The sequence below is a fragment of the Coregonus clupeaformis genome, chromosome 38 (assembly GCF_020615455.1).
Source record: "Coregonus clupeaformis isolate EN_2021a chromosome 38, ASM2061545v1, whole genome shotgun sequence".
In the NCBI taxonomy this organism is placed as follows: domain Eukaryota; kingdom Metazoa; phylum Chordata; class Actinopteri; order Salmoniformes; family Salmonidae; genus Coregonus; species Coregonus clupeaformis.
In genome coordinates this window covers 4,749,326-4,768,544 of record NC_059229.1, presented here as the reverse complement: position 1 = coordinate 4,768,544, position 19,219 = coordinate 4,749,326, and the positions used below count along the sequence as shown (strand labels likewise).

The 19,219-nt window shown below is 53.1% G+C and overlaps 1 protein-coding gene across 3 annotated transcripts; it reads right to left on the bottom strand.

Moving 5' to 3' along the window:
• Nucleotides 1-29: 29 nt before the first annotated feature.
• slx4 (SLX4 structure-specific endonuclease subunit homolog (S. cerevisiae)) lies at nucleotides 30-16,903 on the bottom strand. Of its 3 annotated transcripts, XM_041867214.2 has the most exons (14): nucleotides 16,765-16,903; nucleotides 15,954-16,652; nucleotides 15,619-15,841; nucleotides 14,954-15,178; nucleotides 14,357-14,622; nucleotides 13,834-14,126; nucleotides 13,416-13,680; nucleotides 11,756-11,931; nucleotides 11,213-11,359; nucleotides 4,993-5,162; nucleotides 1,704-4,753; nucleotides 1,379-1,481; nucleotides 719-1,054; nucleotides 30-582 (listed from the first exon to the last, which is right to left on the bottom strand). In XM_041867214.2, the coding sequence occupies exons 2-14, from the start codon at nucleotides 16,474-16,476 to the stop codon at nucleotides 219-221; spliced, it is 6,141 nt and encodes a 2,046-aa protein (XP_041723148.2). In that variant the 5' UTR covers nucleotides 16,477-16,652; nucleotides 16,765-16,903; the 3' UTR covers nucleotides 30-218. The 3 variants fall into 3 exon arrangements, with proteins under 3 accessions (XP_041723148.2, XP_041723147.2, XP_041723149.2); XM_041867213.2 differs by having other exon boundaries at nucleotides 15,954-16,903; XM_041867215.2 differs by having other exon boundaries at nucleotides 15,963-16,903.
• Nucleotides 16,904-19,219: the final 2,316 nt, after the last annotated feature.

The following is a 19,219-nucleotide window of genomic DNA, read 5'->3' as shown; positions in this document are numbered from 1 at the left end:
TGACACTAGGAAGGGAACATAAATGTGACTTTTTTTATTTTCTCTTAGTTATAGAAGTAACATTTTAAATTAAATCCAAACAATATACAACCAATATAAAACAGGAAACAATTCAACTTAAACTCAGTGGTAGTAACATTTGACAGCCTTAATTGCCACTGATAAAATGTTCACTTCAAATCCACCTTTGCCTCCACTGTATCCTCACACAGGTAACTTCAATCTGCTGTTTTAGCTACCCCTCTCCCTCCCCTTCCCCTCCCTCCAGCCCTGGTCACCCCCTTCCCTCTCCTCTTTCTCCCTCCCCTCAGTCCAGGCCTGGCTGTGGTAAACGTAATGCACTGGGAATCCAGGTAGTCTAGTAGCTTGGCTGCCCCCAGCCGGATACCTGCGGCCTTGAGTCTGGCCTGGAGGTCTGACAGGACCAGGGGCTGGTAGTGGAGGATCTGCCCGTAGAGGTGAGGGTCTGACTGGATGAAACGACGGACAGCGACGAGGCTGTCCTGGAGCTTGGAGGCAGACTGCGAGGAAGTAATGTCGTCGTTATCTGAGTCATCAGAGAGACACTGCTCTGGATTAGACCTGGAGAATAGATTGGGGGGTGAACGGAGGAGTGTCAATGTTAGTACATTTGACTTAATTTAGCAGTCAAGAAATATATTCAAGACAAATACATACATGAACATCTGTTAAAAAAACAAACACTTGCAGTGCTAACCTCTCAGAGTCTTCACTGGGTGCTGTGGAGGACTTATTGGATCCCTGAGAGGCAGAGAGAGGCTCCATGTCCTCCTCCCCACCAGGCAGTTTCACCAGGGAGACGGTAGGTGCTGCTCTTTCACTAGGCTCTTTAAACCCCCCAGTCTGGGCACAGGACACTGGCTTTCTGGTGGGCTCCATGGAGGTGGTGGTGGGTAGGGGCCCGACGGCTCTGGGGCGACCCAGGGAAGGTGCCTCATCCTCGGACTCTGAACTGATGACCTGGTGGGTGTACTGGTGGATCTCCTTGAGCTTCAGGATCATCTGGCGCTTGGGTAAGGGACGCACACCGAATCTAGAGGGAGGGAGGATACAGAGCAGGTTGGCAACAGGCTTTTACTATATGAAGAGGGAGATGGTAACAGAAAGAGAGATAGATGGAGAATATAGACAGACTACACTGAGAACTGCCATGCATTGTGCTCCTAAAATAATCTCACAAATATCCAAACAATCATCAAAAAACTATCACTGGAGGAAAAAGGACTGGAAACTAGACCAGGCTAGGTCTGCTCTGCAGATGGCAGTAGTGACGGGGAGTGAAATAACTGCATGAATTAAATAACTGATAGAAAAGACAGAGAGACTGTTATGAAGTGATGTGTTGGGGGAGTCAGACCTATTGAGCTTGTTCTTGAGATCAGGTGTGTCCATGTCAGAGTAGCTGGGCATGGGGGTGATGGGGACCAGGGGGCCCTGCTGGCCTTTCCTACGGGACGCCACTGTGGAGAGAGGGGTCAAAGGGTAGCCAAACAAGAACAGATGTAACAAAACAGAGAATGTGTTTCACATTTTTATTGCATTTATGGATCAGAATATCACGAATGGAAGATTGTTCAATATTTCAACAGTACGAAGTAATGAAGCCAGCTTTGAACACGAGCTAGCTAGATTAAACATTAAAACCTCTATACAAGGGGTTATAACTGCTGATAGTGAATTACCTGGAGTCTTGAGCTGGGCCACTCTTTGAGCCAGAGCTACAGCATTCACCCTCTGAGAGAGAGGAAGAGCCTCCTCCTCCCCCCAGTCGTCCCAGATCTTAGCGTCCAGGAGGCTAGCGTTGATCTCTGCGTTGGCCTGGGGCGTAGTGGTGTTGGGTGGAGGTGGAGAGGGGGTGGAGAAAGAGTGGCTGGTGTGGGTTTTAGGAGGAGAGGGGGTAAAAGTAGAGGATGGTCCTGCAACCTCTCCATCTCTCCGGCCCTGTCTTGGAGGACTAGCCCCACCGCCGCTGCTCTCCATCCTCAGACTGAAGCACACGTCCTGGGATCGTTCTCCGTCCGTGTCCCCTCCTCCTGCGTTTAGGCCCCAGGAGTCATCGAAGGCCATGGGAGGCTCGTCCATCCCGAGGAAGCTCTGTTGAAAGCTGTTAGTGGACCTCTCCATATCTTCTCCTTCTCTTTTTTCTATCTCTTCCTCCTGCTCTTCCTCCTTCACTACACTCCTTTCCAGTTCCTCTATTTCCATCCTCTCATCCGATTCCTCTCTCACCCCCCTCTCTTTCTCTCCCTCCGTCTCTCTATCTCCTGGGCTGTGGAAGTATTTAGCCTCGGTGGATGGTCGGCGTTGTCCGGGGGAGCCGTTCTTCTCTCTCGGTTGGGTAAGGGACTCCTTATGTGGGGACGAGGAGGGGTCGGAAGGGTCCGAGAGGGACAGGTGCAGAGACCCCAGTCCCCCTCTCTTCCATGGGCTCCCAGAGAACCCCAGCTCCCTCCCTTTCTGCCTGGTTCCGCTGTCCCCCTCCCCTGCACCGTCTCTCAGAAGAGGGGAGGCCATGGAGGCCAGAGACGGAGCGGAGGGCTTGGGTAGATCTGAATGAAGGGGAGTGGAGCTGTAAGGCTGGGGGACGTTGTGGAGAGGGGTACCCTTGGTGGAGGCGTCTGGTGGAGGGATGAAGGAGAGAGAGGGGGTCAGGCGGGGGAGGCGGCAGCGTTTTGATTGGGACTGGGAGGGGACCGTGAATACAGGGGAGCGGGCAGCACGGTCAGACCCGAATGAACCACTGTTGTATTTCTGGGAAGAGCGGTCGTCATGGTCGAGACCCAAGCTGGAGTGCCGTGGCCCACTGTTGTCTGATTTCTGCCTAGAAATAGAGGACTCTGTCTGGGCAGAATATGTAGAAACCCTGGGCGGGTTGGAGGTGGTGGAGGTCTGAAGGCTAGGCCTGAAAGGGAGGGTGGGAGAGGAGAAAACTGATGCTGCAGAAGAGGAGGAAGAGGAGTTAGCCTTAGGAAAGAGCTGAGTGCGACGCATGCTACTATAGGTCTGGGTAGAGCTGGTGTTGGTCCTCTTGGATGGCATGGGCGGAGTGGCCGGGATGAGCCAAGACATCTCTGCAGAACAGTCCATGGGACTAGTAGAACCAGCAGAACCAAGAGTAGAACCTGGTTTATAACCAGGAGGATCTGGATCTAGGCCTTGATCTGAAGATGAGACAGAAGGAACCCTCACAGAACAACTACTAGTCTCTTTCTCCTTCGAGCTGGGTTTCTTAGGTTCTGTGTCTGATTGGGTTCTTGAGGTGGGTTTATTGGGTTCTGTGTTGGATTGAGTTCTGATTCGGGTGTAGCCTTGGTGGTTCTGGGAGAGACGAGGAGGGGGTGGTGGAGAGGGGCTGGTAGGTGCTAGATCCCCTACCTCCATCTCTTCACTAGAGTCAGACAGAACTATAAGCTCAGGTTCTTCTTTGGTACTGTGAGGAGGGGAGAGGGGTACAGAAATACTGTAAAGACCATGACTCTCTCTCTCTATATCCTCTGGATTAGATGGTATCTTCTCTTGGAATAACTCCTTACACACAGGAACTTTCCCTCCTCCAACCACCCCCTCCGTCCTTCCTCCTGCCCCGATATCAGTCATTTCCCCTGGAGACAAACCAGGAACAGGTAGGGCGGATACAGCAGGGACCAGAGGAGGACTAATGGAGAGGTCAATGATTTCACTGGCTGAGTACTGGAAGGTAGGGATCGCTGTCGGTCTCGTACCCCCATCGACCTTCACCCTTGTGGGCTGGGAGCGGGAGGACAGTGGGGGTGGGGAGGTGGGCTCTGGCTGTCTCGCATCCTCCTCTACCATGGTCCTGGGGGGCTGGGAGCGGGAGAGTTTGTGGCTAGCCCTGGGGGGTTGGGAGTGGCAGGATGGGGGTGTTGGTGGGGAGGTGTGGGGCTCCTCCTGCGTCTCATAGACCCCCCAGGAGTCAGAGAAGAGGCGGCTGTAGCTACGGTCCAGACTGGTGATTAGCTCCTGATCGTCATGGGGGCTGGGGTGGAGGCTTTTATTTGTAGATACCTCTCCGACACTTCTTGAGCTTGTGACGTTTGATTCAAATTGTTTTGTTCTGTCTGATTCCATGGTGGCTGTTCTAGAACATTCTGGATCTCTACCTTCTGATTTGTTGAGATCAGTTCTTATCCTATTTGGACTCTCCCTGTCTGTGTCAATGTCACCCATAGCTATGGCTGCCTCCAAACTGGGCAGTTTTGTTTGAAGGGATATCATGCGTGTTAATTCAGTCCTATCTGAGTGTTCAGCCAATGAGTGAGCTTGGATTGGAGCCTCCTGCTCTTCTTCTGTCTCTGTGAAAAATGTCACTCCTCCCTCCTCATCCTCTGATTCTTCCTTTTCAGTCTCTTTCCCTTCATCCCTCTTTCTCTGAGTGGCGGCAAACTCATATATCTCCTCCATCTCTTCTTCGTTCACCCTTTCTTCGTTCGTCTCTCCGTCTTCTATCGTCACGCCATCCCCTCGCCCCTCCCCCTCCATCGCTATCTCTCCTTCCTCTGCTCTGCCCTCATCTTCCTCAACAACCTCTTCGTTCCACATAGAGCGGAGGAGCTCCATGAAGACCTGGTCTCGGTGCTCCTCCTCTCCCCCAGATTGATGCTCCTGGGCTGGGTAGTCTCCCCACGGATCCCCCTGTCCCTCTACACCTCTGTGGATGTCTGTCTGAGCTGGGTAGAGCTGGCACAGCTGCTGCAGCTCCTCCAGGTCGAACCTGATGAGGACAAAACAGAGAGAAAGAAGGAGTGTTACAGAAAGAGAGGGAGACAGAAAGAGAGCGAGACAGACAGAAAGAGAAACAGAAAGCAACAGGGGAGGGAAGATAAAGAACAATATGTTAATTCTAACTCACTCTTTATTTATTATGTAATACTCTCTGTTACTAAGATTAAGTCACATCACTTAAACACCAGTCTACCCATCCAGACGGAGGTGTTTTGAGTCAGACTTTACCTGGATGCCAGCTCCTGTACGTGTGGCAGCAGGGTGGGTGTGAGGGGGCAGTGGGCTGTGTAGATGTACTGGAGCAGGGTATACACAGCCTGGCCTGGTACCTCACCCAACAACACCCTCTGGGCTGAGGGCATGGCCTCCTCCTGCACCCCGAATCCACTGTCATGGACCTGGGAAAGAGACAGAGGGTGGGGGGAGGGAAAGAGACAGAGGGTGGGGGGAGGGAAAGAGACAGAGGGTGGGGGGAGGGACAGAGACAGAGGGTGGGGGGAGGGACAGAGACAGAGGGTGGGGGGAGGGACAGAGAGAGAGGGTGGGGGAAAGACAGAGGGATGGGGTGGGGGGAGGGACAGAGGGATGGGGTGGGGGGGGGAGGGACAGAGGGATGGGGGTGGGGGGAGGGACAGAGGGATGGGGTGGGGGAGAGAGACAGAGGGATGGGGTGGGGGGAGAGAGACAGAGGGATGGGGTGGGGGAGAGAGACAGAGGGATGGGGTGAGACAGAGGGATGGGGTGGGGAGAGAGACAGAGGGATGGGGTGGGGAGAGAGACAGAGGGATGGGGTGGGGGGAGAGAGACAGAGGGATAGGGTGGGGGAGAGAGACAGAGGGATGGGGTGGGGGGAGAGACAGAGGGATAGGGTGGGGGGAGAGACAGAGGGATAGGGTGGGGGGAGAGACAGAGGGATAGGGTGGGGGGAGAGACAGAGGGATAGGGTGGGGGGAGAGACAGAGGGATAGGGTGGGGGGAGAGACAGAGGGATAGGGTGGGGGGAGAGACAGAGGGATAGGGTGGGGGGAGAGACAGAGGGATAGGGTGGGGGAGAGAGACAGAGGGATAGGGTGGGGGGAGAGAGACAGAGGGATAGGGTGGGGGGGAGAGACAGAGGGATAGGGTGGGGGGAGAGACAGAGGGATAGGGTGGGGGGAGAGACAGAGGGATAGGGTGGGGGGAGAGACAGAGGGATAGGGTGGGGGGGAGAGACAGAGGGATAGGGTGGGGGGAGAGACAGAGGGATAGGGTGGGGGGGAGAGACAGAGGGATGGGGTGGGGGGAGAGACAGAGGGATGGGGTGGGGGGAGAGACAGAGGGATAGGGTGGGGGGAAGAGACAGAGGGATAGGGTGGGGGGAGAGAGACAGAGGGATAGGGTGGGGGAGAGAGACAGAGGGATAGGGTGGGGGAGAGAGACAGAGGGATAGGGTGGGGGAGAGAGACAGAGGGATAGGGTGGGGGGAGAGAGACAGAGGGATAGGGTGGGGGGAGAGAGACAGAGGGATAGGGTGGGGGGAGAGAGAGAGAGGGATAGGGTGGGGGAGAGAGAGACAGAGGGATAGGGTGGGGGAGAGAGAGACAGAGGGATAGGGTGGGGGGAGAGAGACAGAGGGATAGGGTGGGGGAGAGACAGAGGGATAGGGTGGGGGAGAGAGACAGAGGGATAGGGTGGGGGGAGAGACAGAGGGATAGGGTGGGGGGAGAGACAGAGGGATAGGGTGGGGGAGAGAGACAGAGGGATGGGGTGGGGGAGAGAGAGACAGAGGGATAGGGTGGGGGAGAGAGAGACAGAGGGATAGGGTGGGGGGAGAGAGACAGAGGGATGGGGTGGGGGGAGAGACAGAGGGATGGGGTGGGGGGGGAGACAGAGGGATGGGGTGGGGGAGAGACAGAGGGATGGGGTGGGGGGGGAGAGACAGAGGGATGGGGTGGGGGGAGAGACAGAGGGATGGGGTGGGGGGAGAGACAGAGGGATGGGGTGGGGGGAGAGACAGAGGGATGGGGTGGGGGGAGAGACAGAGGGATGGGGTGGGGGGGAGACAGAGGGATGGGGGTGGGGGGGAGAGACAGAGGGATGGGGTGGGGGGAGAGACAGAGGGATGGGGGTGGGGGGAGAGACAGAGGGATGGGGTGGGGGGGAGAGACAGAGGGATAGGGGGGAGAGAGAGGGATAGGGGGGAGAGAGAGGGATAGGAGGGGGAGAGAGAGAGGGATAGGAGGGTGGGGAGAGAGACAGAGGGATAGGAGGGTGGGGAGAGAGACAGGGATAGGAGGGTGGGGAGAGAGACAGAGGGATAGGAGGGTGGGGAGAGAGACAGGGATAGGAGGGTGGGGGAGAGAGAGGGGGATAGGGTGGGGGGAGAGAGACAGAGGGATAGGGTGGGGGGAGAGACAGAGGATGGGGTGGGGGAGAGAGACAGAGGGATAGGGTGGGGGGAGAGAGACAGAGGGATAGGGTGGGGGGAGAGACAGAGGGATGGGGTGGGGGAGAGAGACAGAGGGATAGGGTGGGGGGAGAGACAGAGGGATGGGGTGGGGGAGAGAGACAGAGGGATAGGGTGGGGGGAGAGACAGAGGGATAGGGTGGGGGGAGAGACAGAGGGATAGGGTGGGGGGAGAGACAGAGGGATGGGGTGGGGGGGAGAGACAGAGGGATGGGGTGGGGGAGAGAGACAGAGGGATGGGGTGGGGGGGAGAGAGACAGAGGGATAGGGTGGGGGGAGAGAGACAGAGGGATAGGGTGGGGGGAGAGAGAGACAGAGGGATAGGGTGGGGGGAGAGAGACAGAGGGATAGGGTGGGGGGAGAGACAGAGGGATAGGGTGGGGGGGAGAGACAGAGGGATAGGGTGGGGGAAGAGACAGAGGGATGGGGTGGGGGGAGAGACAGAGGGATGGGGTGGGGGGAGAGACAGAGGGATGGGGTGGGGGGAGAGACAGAGGGATGGGGTGGGGGGAGAGACAGAGGGATGGGTGGGGGGGGAGACAGAGGGATGGGGTGGGGGGGAGACAGAGGGATGGGGTGGGGGGGAGAGACAGAGGGATGGGGTGGGGGAGAGACAGAGGGATGGGGTGGGGGGAGAGACAGAGGGATGGGGTGGGGGAGAGAGAGGGATGGGGTGGGGGGAGAGAGACAGAGGGATGGGGTGGGGGGAGAGAGACAGAGGGATGGGGTGGGGGGAGAGAGACAGAGGGGTGGGGGTGGGGGGAGAGAGACAGAGGGGTGGGGCGGGGGGAGAGAGACAGAGGGATGGGGTGGGGGAGAGAGACAGAGGGATGGGGTGGGGGGAGAGAGACAGAGGGGTGGGGTGGGGGAGAGAGACAGAGGGATAGGGTGGGGGGAGAGAGACAGAGGGATAGGGTGGGGGGAGAGAGACAGAGGGATAGGGTGGGGGAGAGAGACAGAGGGATAGGGTGGGGGAGAGAGACAGAGGGATAGGGTGGGGGAGAGAGACAGAGGGATAGGGTGGGGAGAGAGAGACAGAGGGATAGGAGGGTGGGGGAGAGAGACAGAGGGATAGGGTGGGGGAGAGAGACAGAGGGATAGGGTGGGGGAGAGAGACAGAGGGATAGGGTGGGGAGAGAGAGACAGAGGGATAGGAGGGTGGGGAGAGAGACAGAGGGATAGGGTGGGGGGAGAGAGACAGAGGGATAGGGTGGGGGGAGAGAGACAGAGGGATAGGGTGGGGGGAGAGAGACAGAGGGATAGGGTGGGGGGAGAGAGACAGAGGGATAGGGGGAGAGAGGGATAGGGGGGAGAGAGAGAGGGATAGGGGGGAGAGAGAGAGGGATAGGGGGGAGAGACAGAGGGATAGGAGGGTGGGGAGAGAGACAGAGGGATAGGAGGGTGGGGGAGAGAGACAGGGATAGGAGGGTGGGGAGAGAGACAGAGGGATAGGGTGGGGGGAGAGAGACAGAGGGATAGGGTGGGGGGAGAGACAGAGGGATGGGGTGGGGGGAGAGACAGAGGGATGGGGTGGGGGGAGAGAGACAGAGGGATGGGGTGGGGGAGAGAGACAGAGGGATGGGGTGGGGGAGAGAGACAGAGGGATGGGGTGGGGGGAGAGAGACAGAGGGATGGGGTGGGGGGAGAGAGAGACAGAGGGATAGGGTGGGGGGAGAGAGAGACAGAGGGATAGGGTGGGGGGAGAGAGACAGAGGGATAGGAGGGTGGGGAGAGAGACAGAGGGATAGGGTGGGGAGAGAGACAGAGGGATGGGGTGGGGGAGAGAGACAGAGGGATAGGGTGGGGGAGAGAGACAGAGGGATGGGGTGGGGGGAGAGAGACAGAGGGATGGGGTGGGGGGAGAGAGACAGAGGGATGGGGTGGGGGAGAGAGAGACAGAGGGAGAGGGTGGGGGAGAGAGAGACAGAGGGATAGGGTGGGGGAGAGAGAGACAGAGGGATAGGGTGGGGGAGAGAGACAGAGGGATAGGAGGGTGGGGAGAGAGACAGAGGGATAGGGTGGGGGAGAGAGACAGAGGGATGGGGTGGGGGGAGAGAGACAGAGGGATAGGGTGGGGGGAGAGAGAGAGGGATAGGGGGGAGAGAGAGGGATAGGGGGAGAGAGAGAGGGATAGGGTGGGGAGAGAGACAGAGGGATGGGGTGGGGGGAGAGAGACAGAGGGATAGGGTGGGGGAGAGAGACAGAGGGATAGGGTGGGGAGAGAGACAGAGGGATGGGGTGGGGGGAGAGAGACAGAGGGATGGGGTGGGGGGAGAGAGACAGAGGGATGGGGTGGGGGAGAGAGACAGAGGGATAGGGTGGGGGAGAGAGACAGAGGGATAGGGTGGGGGAAGAGAGACAGAGGGATAGGGTGGGGGAGAGAGACAGAGGGATAGGGTGGGGGAGAGAGACAGAGGGATAGGGTGGGGGGAGAGAGACAGAGGGATAGGGTGGGGGGAGAGAGACAGAGGGATAGGAGGGTGGGGAGAGAGACAGAGGGATAGGAGGGTGGGGAGAGAGACAGAGGGATAGGAGGGTGGGGAGAGAGACAGAGGGATAGGGTGGGGGAGAGAGACAGAGGGATAGGGTGGGGGGAGAGAGACAGAGGGATAGGAGGGTGGGGAGAGAGACAGAGGGATAGGAGGGTGGGGAGAGAGACAGAGGGATAGGAGGGTGGGGAGAGAGACAGAGGGATGGGGTGGGGGGAGAGAGACAGAGGGATAGGGTGGGGGGAGAGAGACAGAGGGATAGGGTGGGGGGGAGAGAGACCGAGGGATAGGGTGGGGGGAAGAGAGACAGAGGGATAGGGTGGGGGAGAGAGACAGAGGGATAGGAGGGTGGGGAGAGAGACAGGGATAGGAGGGTGGGGAGAGAGACAGAGGGATAGGAGGGTGGGGAGAGAGACAGAGGGATAGGGTGGGGGGAGAGACAGAGGGATAGGGTGGGGGGAGAGACAGAGGGATAGGAGGGTGGGGAGAGAGACAGAGGGATAGGAGGGTGGGGAGAGAGACAGAGGGATAGGGTGGGGGGAGAGACAGCGGGATAGGGTGGGGGGAGAGACAGCGGGATAGGGTGGGGGAGAGAGACAGAGGGATAGGGTGGGGGGAGAGAGACAGGGATAGGAGGGTGGGGAGAGAGACAGAGGGATAGGAGGGTGGGGAGAGAGACAGGGATAGGAGGGTGGGGAGAGAGACAGAGGGATAGGAGGGTGGGGAGAGAGACAGAGGGATAGGAGGGTGGGGGAGAGAGACAGTGGGATAGGAGGGTGGGGAGAGAGACAGAGGGATAGGGGTGGGGGAGAGAGACAGAGGGATAGGGTGGGGGAGAGAGACAGAGGGATAGGGTGGGGGAGAGACAGAGGGATAGGGTGGGGGGAGAGAGACAGAGGGATAGGGTGGGGGGAGAGAGACAGAGGGATAGGGTGGGGGGAGAGAGACAGAGGGATAGGGTGGGGGGAGAGACAGAGGGATAGGGTGGGGGAGAGAGACAGAGGGATAGGGTGGGGGGAGAGACAGAGGGATAGGGTGGGGGGAGAGACAGAGGGATAGGGTGGGGGAGAGAGACAGAGGGATAGGGTGGGGGAGAGAGACAGAGGGATAGGGTGGGGGGAGAGAGACAGAGGGATAGGGTGGGGGAGAGACAGAGGGATAGGGTGGGGGGAGAGACAGAGGGATAGGGTGGGGGGAGAGACAGAGGGATGGGGTGGGGGGAGAGAGACAGAGGGATAGGGTGGGGGGAGAGAGACAGAGGGATAGGGTGGGGGGAGAGAGACAGAGGGATAGGGTGGGGGGAGAGAGAGACAGAGGGATAGGGTGGGGAGAGAGAGACAGAGGGAGAGAGTGGGGAGAGAGAGACAGAGGGAGAGAAGGACAGATGATAGAGGGAGGGATTGAGAGAACGAGAGATAGAAAACAAATCATAATTCAACTGTAAATAAAAAATGGTTTCAAATGAGAACCATACAAGCAAATATTACTAGGTGAAATCCACACATGCACTTACCATCTGCGCCAGCAGGGGGCATCGAGCGTACAGCATGAATGAATGGGTGAAGTACACCTCCCCACTGTCCACCTGTAGCTGGACATCACTGAACTGGGGGTTGTTCACCATACTGGTCAGGTCTGAGGCCAGCCTGGACAGCGCCACCTATGGGTCAGAGACATACACAACAGCTACCATCACAGAGCAATGTGGTCCTCTGTAGCTCAGCTGGTAGAGCACGGCGCTTGTAACGCCAAGGTAGTGGGTTCGATCCCCGGGACCACCCATACACAAAAAAATGTATGCACGCATGACTGGATAAAAGCGTCTGCTAAATGGCATATTATTATTATTTATTATTAATGAGCAGGCAACAAGTGTCCAACACAGGTATGAGAAGGTGATTATATTAGCCCAGGGGTGGCCAACCCTCTTTCTGGAGAGCTACTGGATGTGTAGGGTTTTGCTCCAACCCTACTCTAACACACTGGACTCAGCTAATCAAGGTCTAGTTATGAAAAGGTATACAATAAAGTGGAAGACTTCTAAAAGGTGCCTTACTGATTTCTGGTTGCTCCTGTTGGTGTCTCTGCTTTGAGGAACAGATCTCCTTTGATGGCTTTCAGTGTTTCTAATGCTCTCTGGGATGAAGCCACTGACACACAGGTCAGGGGGTTCGTCTGTGCTCTCAGGAACAAAGCCACTTAGGTGGAAGTCTGTAGCAGTGCTCTCTTTATCTGAGCACAGAGGGAAGATAAACAACGTTAGAGGTACAGTATGTTTGACTTTCAGGGATGCTAGCTACTTTTAGGTATGCTAGCTACTTTTAGGTATGCTAGCTACTCTCAGGGATGCTAGCTGCTCTCAGGGATGCTAGCTACTCTCAGGGATGCTAGCTTGGGATGCTGTGTGTGTTCTATCTCCATGTCTGTGAGCGTGTGTATACATCCTGTGTCTGTAGTGGAAAAATAGGGAGTGAACAACGATGAAGGCCAGTGACGAAGATGCATCTAGCGACTTGCAGGTGCTGAGGCCCAGAGTAAGGACTCTATCAGGATTTATGGCATCGTCTGGAAGGCTGACCCTATGACGGCTATCACAAAAGTCAAACACACCTTATCCCTGGCTTTCTCCGTGGCATGACGTTCGCGTAGAACCATGGGAGCACGGACACCGTCGGGGGTTGTGAAGACAGATGAAAACTTGAATCATCTAAATGAATGTTACTGTGTGAATTAAAATGTCTTGTTTGGATTGATTTAAGAGTTCATAAAGAGCTGTGCATTTTTATGTGTTTTATTGTACTGTAAGTGCTATGGATTGATAGTTAAAGAGTTACTGTGTTATTCTGTCTGCTGGACGGCGGTCAGTTCAAAGAGGGAGCGACCAGACGTGAGCTCCTGTCATTCAGATAAGGGAGGTTCTGGAGTTCATGTGGTATTTTTATGATTTGAGTTTTTTGTTTCGGCCAAACAAAGTGATGTTAATTAGACGATGGGAGATACTGAGATTTGGCGCTCAGGGGAGAATAAAAGATGGGTGGAAACTTAGTTCATGTATTCATTATAAACCAATCTCCTGGTGTAGCGTTCCATTACACCATAGTGTGTCATTTATACATTTAGACTTTTAGATATTTTGTATCTTTTGACATTGAAGACTTCTGGTATGTATCATTTGATAATTGTATTCTTATTGCGCAACTGTAATACATTGGATTACTTTAGATATAGATAAGAACTGTAGGCTGCATATTTCTGAGTAATATTCCTTGAATTATTATTTGATGTATGGTCTAATGGTAAATGTCATTCATACTAAACATAGAATATATGCTTGGCCTCTAACTGTACAGCTCTGAGCTAAGGTTAAATCAATCATTTTATGCTAGGACATTGATCGCAAGATATTAGCTCTGTCTCTCAGCCTCTTAATAATTGCATAAGGGTTATCTCGGACACATGTAACATAGTATTCTGAGTGGTGATGCAAGGCTTGCTACCTTGACTAGATCCATGGGATACGCTTATGGGCCTATAGCATTCACACGATAATGGAGTCAGATTGAAGATTATACTATGGATGTATTACTCCTATACTAACTTCTGTCATCCTCGGTTGGATTTCCACTCCTTTACATGTCAGTGTCTTTGTGTTTTGTGCACAGTCTTACCCCTGTGTGTTTCCTGTATATAACAGTTCTCCCAGGAGTAGCTCTCACCTCTGGCAGGTCCTGGGGAAGAGTAGCCCCACTGTGTGAGGGTCATTCCCTCATCAGCCAGCTCTATCAGGTCACACAGAGTCTGGCTGCCCACTGGAAGGTGCCCTGTCCCTGGGGTGGAAGGGAGCGAAGAGGGGGCTGCCTGGGTGGAGGGGACTGGTCGTTTGGAGGAGGGGATAGGTTGCTTGGTCATAGAGATGCCTTCTATTATGGAAGGGTTGGTGGAGGATACTGGCATGGCCTTGGTGGGAGACACCATATCCATCTAGAAGAAGACAAATTGTGTGAAATAAATGTAAGTGTGAATGAAAAGGAGACTATGAATCGAGATACACGCATACTATTAATGCAAATCAGAGTATTAGAAGCACAGATGTGAAAGTATGAGTAACACACACACACACACACAGGCTCTCACCTTTACAGACACCCAAGGCTGTATAAACTCTCTGAGCTCTGGGGTGTAGAACTCAGAGATGACCTTTGGCCCTCCGTCCCGCAACGCACTCTTCTGCCAGAGGGGGGCAGCGCTGCAGGAGGGCAGGGTGCTGGGGCAGCGTGTGGGGGTTGGCGGCGAGGGGGCGCGGGTATGGAGGAGGAGGGCAGCCACACGCTCCTGTAGTCGACTCAGGGCTGTCTCCGAGTCCTGGACCAGGAGGAGGGGAGGGGGGCGAGGGGGTGCCCCCTTTTTCCTCTTGCCACGCCCCTTACCTGGGGAAGGGGTCAAGAGAAAAGGAGGACACAGCTATGATATTAATCATATAATAGAAACATAAAATTGTTTATACATGTATAGTTTCATATCAATGCATTTAGTATAGTTTGCTCCTGTTTTATATAATAAAGGGAAATAATTTTTCATCACAGCAAATACATCCTTATAATCATAGCATAATATATTGCCTAAACAAGATGTAGGTTCAGTCAAGATAGTGACTTACTTGTCTTACTTGGTTCAGCTCTCCACTTCAATGGTGAAAGAGGGAGGAGGGCTGGGAGCTGCTGACCCCCTTCTCTCTCTGTCTCCCTCTGTATCTCTCTCTGCATATCCCGCTCCATCTCTTTCTCCTTCTCCAGGAGGGAGTGGGACAGGGCCATGGCCACCATGGTGTCTTCGTCTAGGCAACGGGGCTTCTTTCTGGGCTTCTTCCTGCCCGGGAGGCTGGGGTCTGTGGAGCCTTTACGCTTGGCGCCTCCGGCCTGCGGACTGGGGGAGAGGAGAGGGTTACTCAAGGGTAGAATAGAATAGTTTATTGTCCTCCAACATTTTAACAATGCAGTGTTTCTCCTACATTTATTTATCTAGGTGGGTCACAAAGGCCCCAAAAGCAGCATACAGGGGTGGTTCAGTAGGGCACAATGTTAGCTCTATCAAGTACACTTGTATCTGCAATGTTCAGTATGTTGCACCCTCCTGAACATGACTTAATGCTTCTAACATCAAAGTTATCGATTTAATGTACAGTAACAGCAGTCAAGTTGTTTGGGTTGGTTGACGGTTCAAAGGGGGCGGGACCAATCAGGCCAGGTTGACTTACGGTTGGTTGGCGGTGCTGTCAGTCAGGCTCCCTGCAGCCTCGGCAGCCTGTCTCTGTACAGCCTGCAGCAGCACGGCAGGAGCCACGCCCATCGTGGAGGAGCAGCGCTTCAGGTGGGCCGCGCGACTCTTCTGGGACTTGAACCGTTTACCACAGATGGGGCACTCTGGGACGCGGGGAGCGGGGGCAGCACGGGGGGCACTGTCCTCACTCTCGTCTAGACACCTGGATAGGGGGACATTGGGTGTCCCAATAATGTCAATTGGTTTATTTTCCTTGTCTCCTTTCCTTCATCTGCACTGATCTGAAAACACTGGACTGTTGAAGGCTACATACACATCAGAAGACACAAGAGGACATGATTTCACCTATCCAGTTCTTCAAGATCAGGAAAGGAAACGAGGCAGTATCTTCTTTGGAGTCATTGACTGTTCTATTAACAGACATAATCTGGAGTTAGATGGGTCTTTGGAGTTAATGACTGTTCTATTAACAGACAGATTCTGGAGAAAGATGGGTCTTTGGAGTCATTGACTATTCTATTAACAGACAGAATCTGGAGTTAGATGGGTCTTTGGACTCATTGACTGTTCTATTAACAGACAGATTCTGGAGTTAAATGGGTGAGAGAGCAAGTGTGTGTGTCCAGCTCCAGTAGTCCCTACCTGTTGATGTGCTGGGTGCGTCCTGTGGGGCTCATGGCAGATAGGTCCTTCTGGCAGAGCTGACAGAAGAACAGGCCACCCTGCTCTAGGTCCACTGCCCTACCGTGGGCCACAGCCTGGGCCTCCCTGTCCAGCTCCTCCTGTAGACGCAGGGCCAGGGCCTCATCCGAATCATCCATCTGGGGGTCCAGCGGTAGGGGAGTGGAGGCGGAGGTGGATGGAGCTGAACAGGGGAGGGCAGAGGTGGAGAGAAGGGTAATTAGCATGCCATTGAGTACACACACAAATGAATGAAAAGACACACCATATAATCTAGACACAGTGATGGATCTCACCTTGATTACCTTGCAGTGGATAGGGAGCAGCACTGTCACTTTCACTCCCTGTTGCTGCAGGCTGATTCCTCTCACCATGCACCAGCTTCTGTGGATTGACTCTCTTGAACTGCTGCATCCTGTGTAGCACTTTCTCCTTCACCCCCATTCCCTTATCCTCAGGTCGAGACCCATCAACATCCACAGCCACTGATGACCCATTCTCTCCTCCACCAAGTCCAATTCCTCCATTGACCACTGCTTGTTTAGATTCGTCTGTATTGGAGGGAAGTGGGATTGGTTCATCACAAGCGGTAGAGATGGAGGAAACGTGTTCAGAGTTGTTACCCAAAGCTCCCATGGAACTTGGGCCAACATCTTTCTTCTTCCTCCTAGTCGTCACCCTTTTGGTGGGTATGTATTTCGCAGTGTCCTGGGACGAGGGCTCTGCAACACTTCTCTTCTCGGTTTCGCCTGCTTTCCTGCGGACTCGTTTGAGCAACTTGGAGCAGAGGTCTACGAAGTCTTGATCTGAGTCGTCCATCGTATTTGATTGTAGTGGTCTGCTTCTTGCGCCACTAGATAGCTAGCTAGCTAGATGTGTTGATTGTTTTGCTAGTAGCTAGCCTCTCGGATTGATAGCCATGGAGGTTAATGCTGCTAGCTAGCTAGCAATGTGGGGTGGCATTTGGGAAATATCCTCTCTTCAGCATAAATATTCTGCATCATTTAGGAATTAATGTGCCATTACTGCATGAAAATTGAAGTTGCATATATGATAGTGGAAACATGTATTACGAGCTAAATTTAGTTTATTATTCAAAATACTTACATTCAACCGCTTCACATTATACTTCCTGTCACGTGACAACAGGCTTGACGTCCACCCAGGTCATGTGATAGGGTGGATTCATGCGTTACAAGACCCGTTATTAAAGTACTAAATAAGTTAGAACATTTAGACAAATAAATACCAGTAGAAGAATAGCAACTAGCTTTTAACTGAAGTATAAGTGACCATATAAATTTTTTTTGGGCTTGATGGCTATATCATTTGATTCAACAATAAAATATTATAAAATCCCCAGCTTCTCCCCTGAAATCATGGCAAGTCATTTGCAATGAATCCACTCTGTGTGTTGAATGCAATGTTTCAATTTAACCTGAAATTTGCATGGCTTCTTGAGAGATAATTGAATGAAGCCCACATACTCACTTTACCTCTTCTCATTCTGAGACGCCCTAATACTCGCTTTACCTCTTCTCATTCTGAGACTGATATACAGTCGTGGTCAAAAGTTTTGAGAATGACACAAATATTAATTTTCACAAAGTCTGCTGCCTCAGTTTTTATGATGGCAATTTGCATTTACTCCAGAATGTTATGAAGAGTGATCAGATGAATTGCAATTAATTGCAAAGTCCCTCTTTGCCATGAAAATGAACTTAATCCCCCCAAAACATTTCCACTGCATTTCAGCCCTGCCACAAAAGGACCAGCTGACATCATGTCAGTGATTCTCTCGTTAACACAGGTGAGAGTGTTGACGAGGACAAGGCTGGAGATCACTCTGTCATGCTGATTGAGTTAGAATAACAGACTGGAAGCTTTAAAAGGAGGGTGGTGCTTGAAATCATTGTTCTTCCTCTGTTAACCATGGTTACCTGCAAGGAAACACGTGCCGTCATCATTGCTTTGCACAAAAAGGGCTTCACAGGCAAGAATATTGCTGCTAGTAACATTGCACCTAAATCAACCATTTATCGGATCATCAAGAACTTCAAAGAGAGAGGTTCAATTGTTGTGAAGAAGGCTTCAGGGCGCCCAAGGAAGTCCAGCAAGCGCCAGGACCGTCTCCTAAAGTTGATTTAGCTGCGGGATCGGGGCACCACCAGTGCAGAGCTTGCTCAGGAATGGCAGCAGGCAGGTGTGAGTGCATCTGCACACACAGTGAGGCGAAGACTTTTGGAGGATGGCCTGGTGTCAAGAAGGGCAGCGAGGAAGCCACTTCTCTCCAGGAAAAACATCAGGGACAGACTGATATTCTGCAAAAGGTACAGGGATTGGACTGCTGAGGACTGGGGTAAAGTCATTTTCTCTGATGAATCCCCTTTCCGATTGTTTGGGGCATCCGGAAAAAAGCTTGTCCGGAGAAGACAAGGTGAGCGCTACCATCAGTCCTATGTCATGCCAACAGTAAAGCGTCCTGAGAACATTCATGTGTGGAGTTGCTTCTCAGCCAAGGGAGTGGGCTCACTCACAATTTTGCCTAAGAACACAGCCATGAATAAAGAATGGGACCAACATCCTCCGAGAACAACTTCTCCCAACCATCCAAGAACAGTTTGGTGACGAACAATGCCTTTTCCAGCATGATGGAGCACCTTGCCATAAGGCAAAAGTGATAACTAAGTGGCTCGGGGAACAAAACATCAACATTTTGGGTCCATGGCCAGGAAACTCCCCAGACCTTAATCCCATTGAGAACTTGTGGTCAATCCTCAAGAGGCGGGTGGACAAACAAAACCCCACAAATTCTGACAAACTCCAAGCATTGATTATGCAAGAATGGGCTGCCATCAGTCAGGAAGTGGCCCAAAGTTAATTGACAGCATGCCAGGGCGGATTGCAGAGGTCTTGAAAAAGAAAGGTTCAACACTGCAAATATTGACTCTTCGTATAAACTTAATGTAATGATCAATAAAAGCCTTTGACACTTATGGAATGCTTGTAATTATACTTCAGTATACCATAGTAACATCTGACAAAAATATCTAAAAACACTGAAGCAGCAAACTTTGAAGACCAATACTTGTGTCATTCTCAAAACTTTTGACCACGACTGTACACTCACTGAGAAGCCCTAATACTCACTTTACCTCTTCTCATTCTGAGACAGATATACACTCACTGAGAAGCACTAATACTCACTTTACCTCTTCTCATTCTGAGACAGATATACACTCACTGAGAAGCCCTAATACTCACTTTACCTCTTCTCATTCTGAGACAGATATACACTCACTGAGAAGCACTAATACTCACTTTACCTCTTCTCATTCTGAGACAGATATACACTCACTGAGAAGCACTAATTCTCACTTTTCCACTCATTTTCTATAAAACACGTTCACAACCTCATCCTAGTTTGCTATCAAAATTGCGGGGCAAACAATCCTGGGGCGACAGGTAGCTTAGTGGTTAAGAGCGTTGTGCCAGTAACTGAAAGGTCGCTGGTTCTAATCCCCGAGCCGACTAGGTGAAAAATCTGTTGATGTTCCCTTGG

Coding starts and splice junctions, on each gene's coding strand:
- slx4 (XM_041867213.2), bottom strand. CDS start 16,476: ATGGACGACTCAGATCAAGACTTCGTAGACCTCTGCTCCAAGTTGCTC. Junction 13,681..13,833: donor AGCCTTGGGTGTCTGTAAAG/GTGAGAGCCTGT, acceptor GTCTTCTTCTAG/ATGGATATGGTGTCTCCCAC. Junction 5,163..11,212: donor GCCCCCTGCTGGCGCAGATG/GTAAGTGCATGT, acceptor TCTCTTTCCCAG/GTCCATGACAGTGGATTCGG.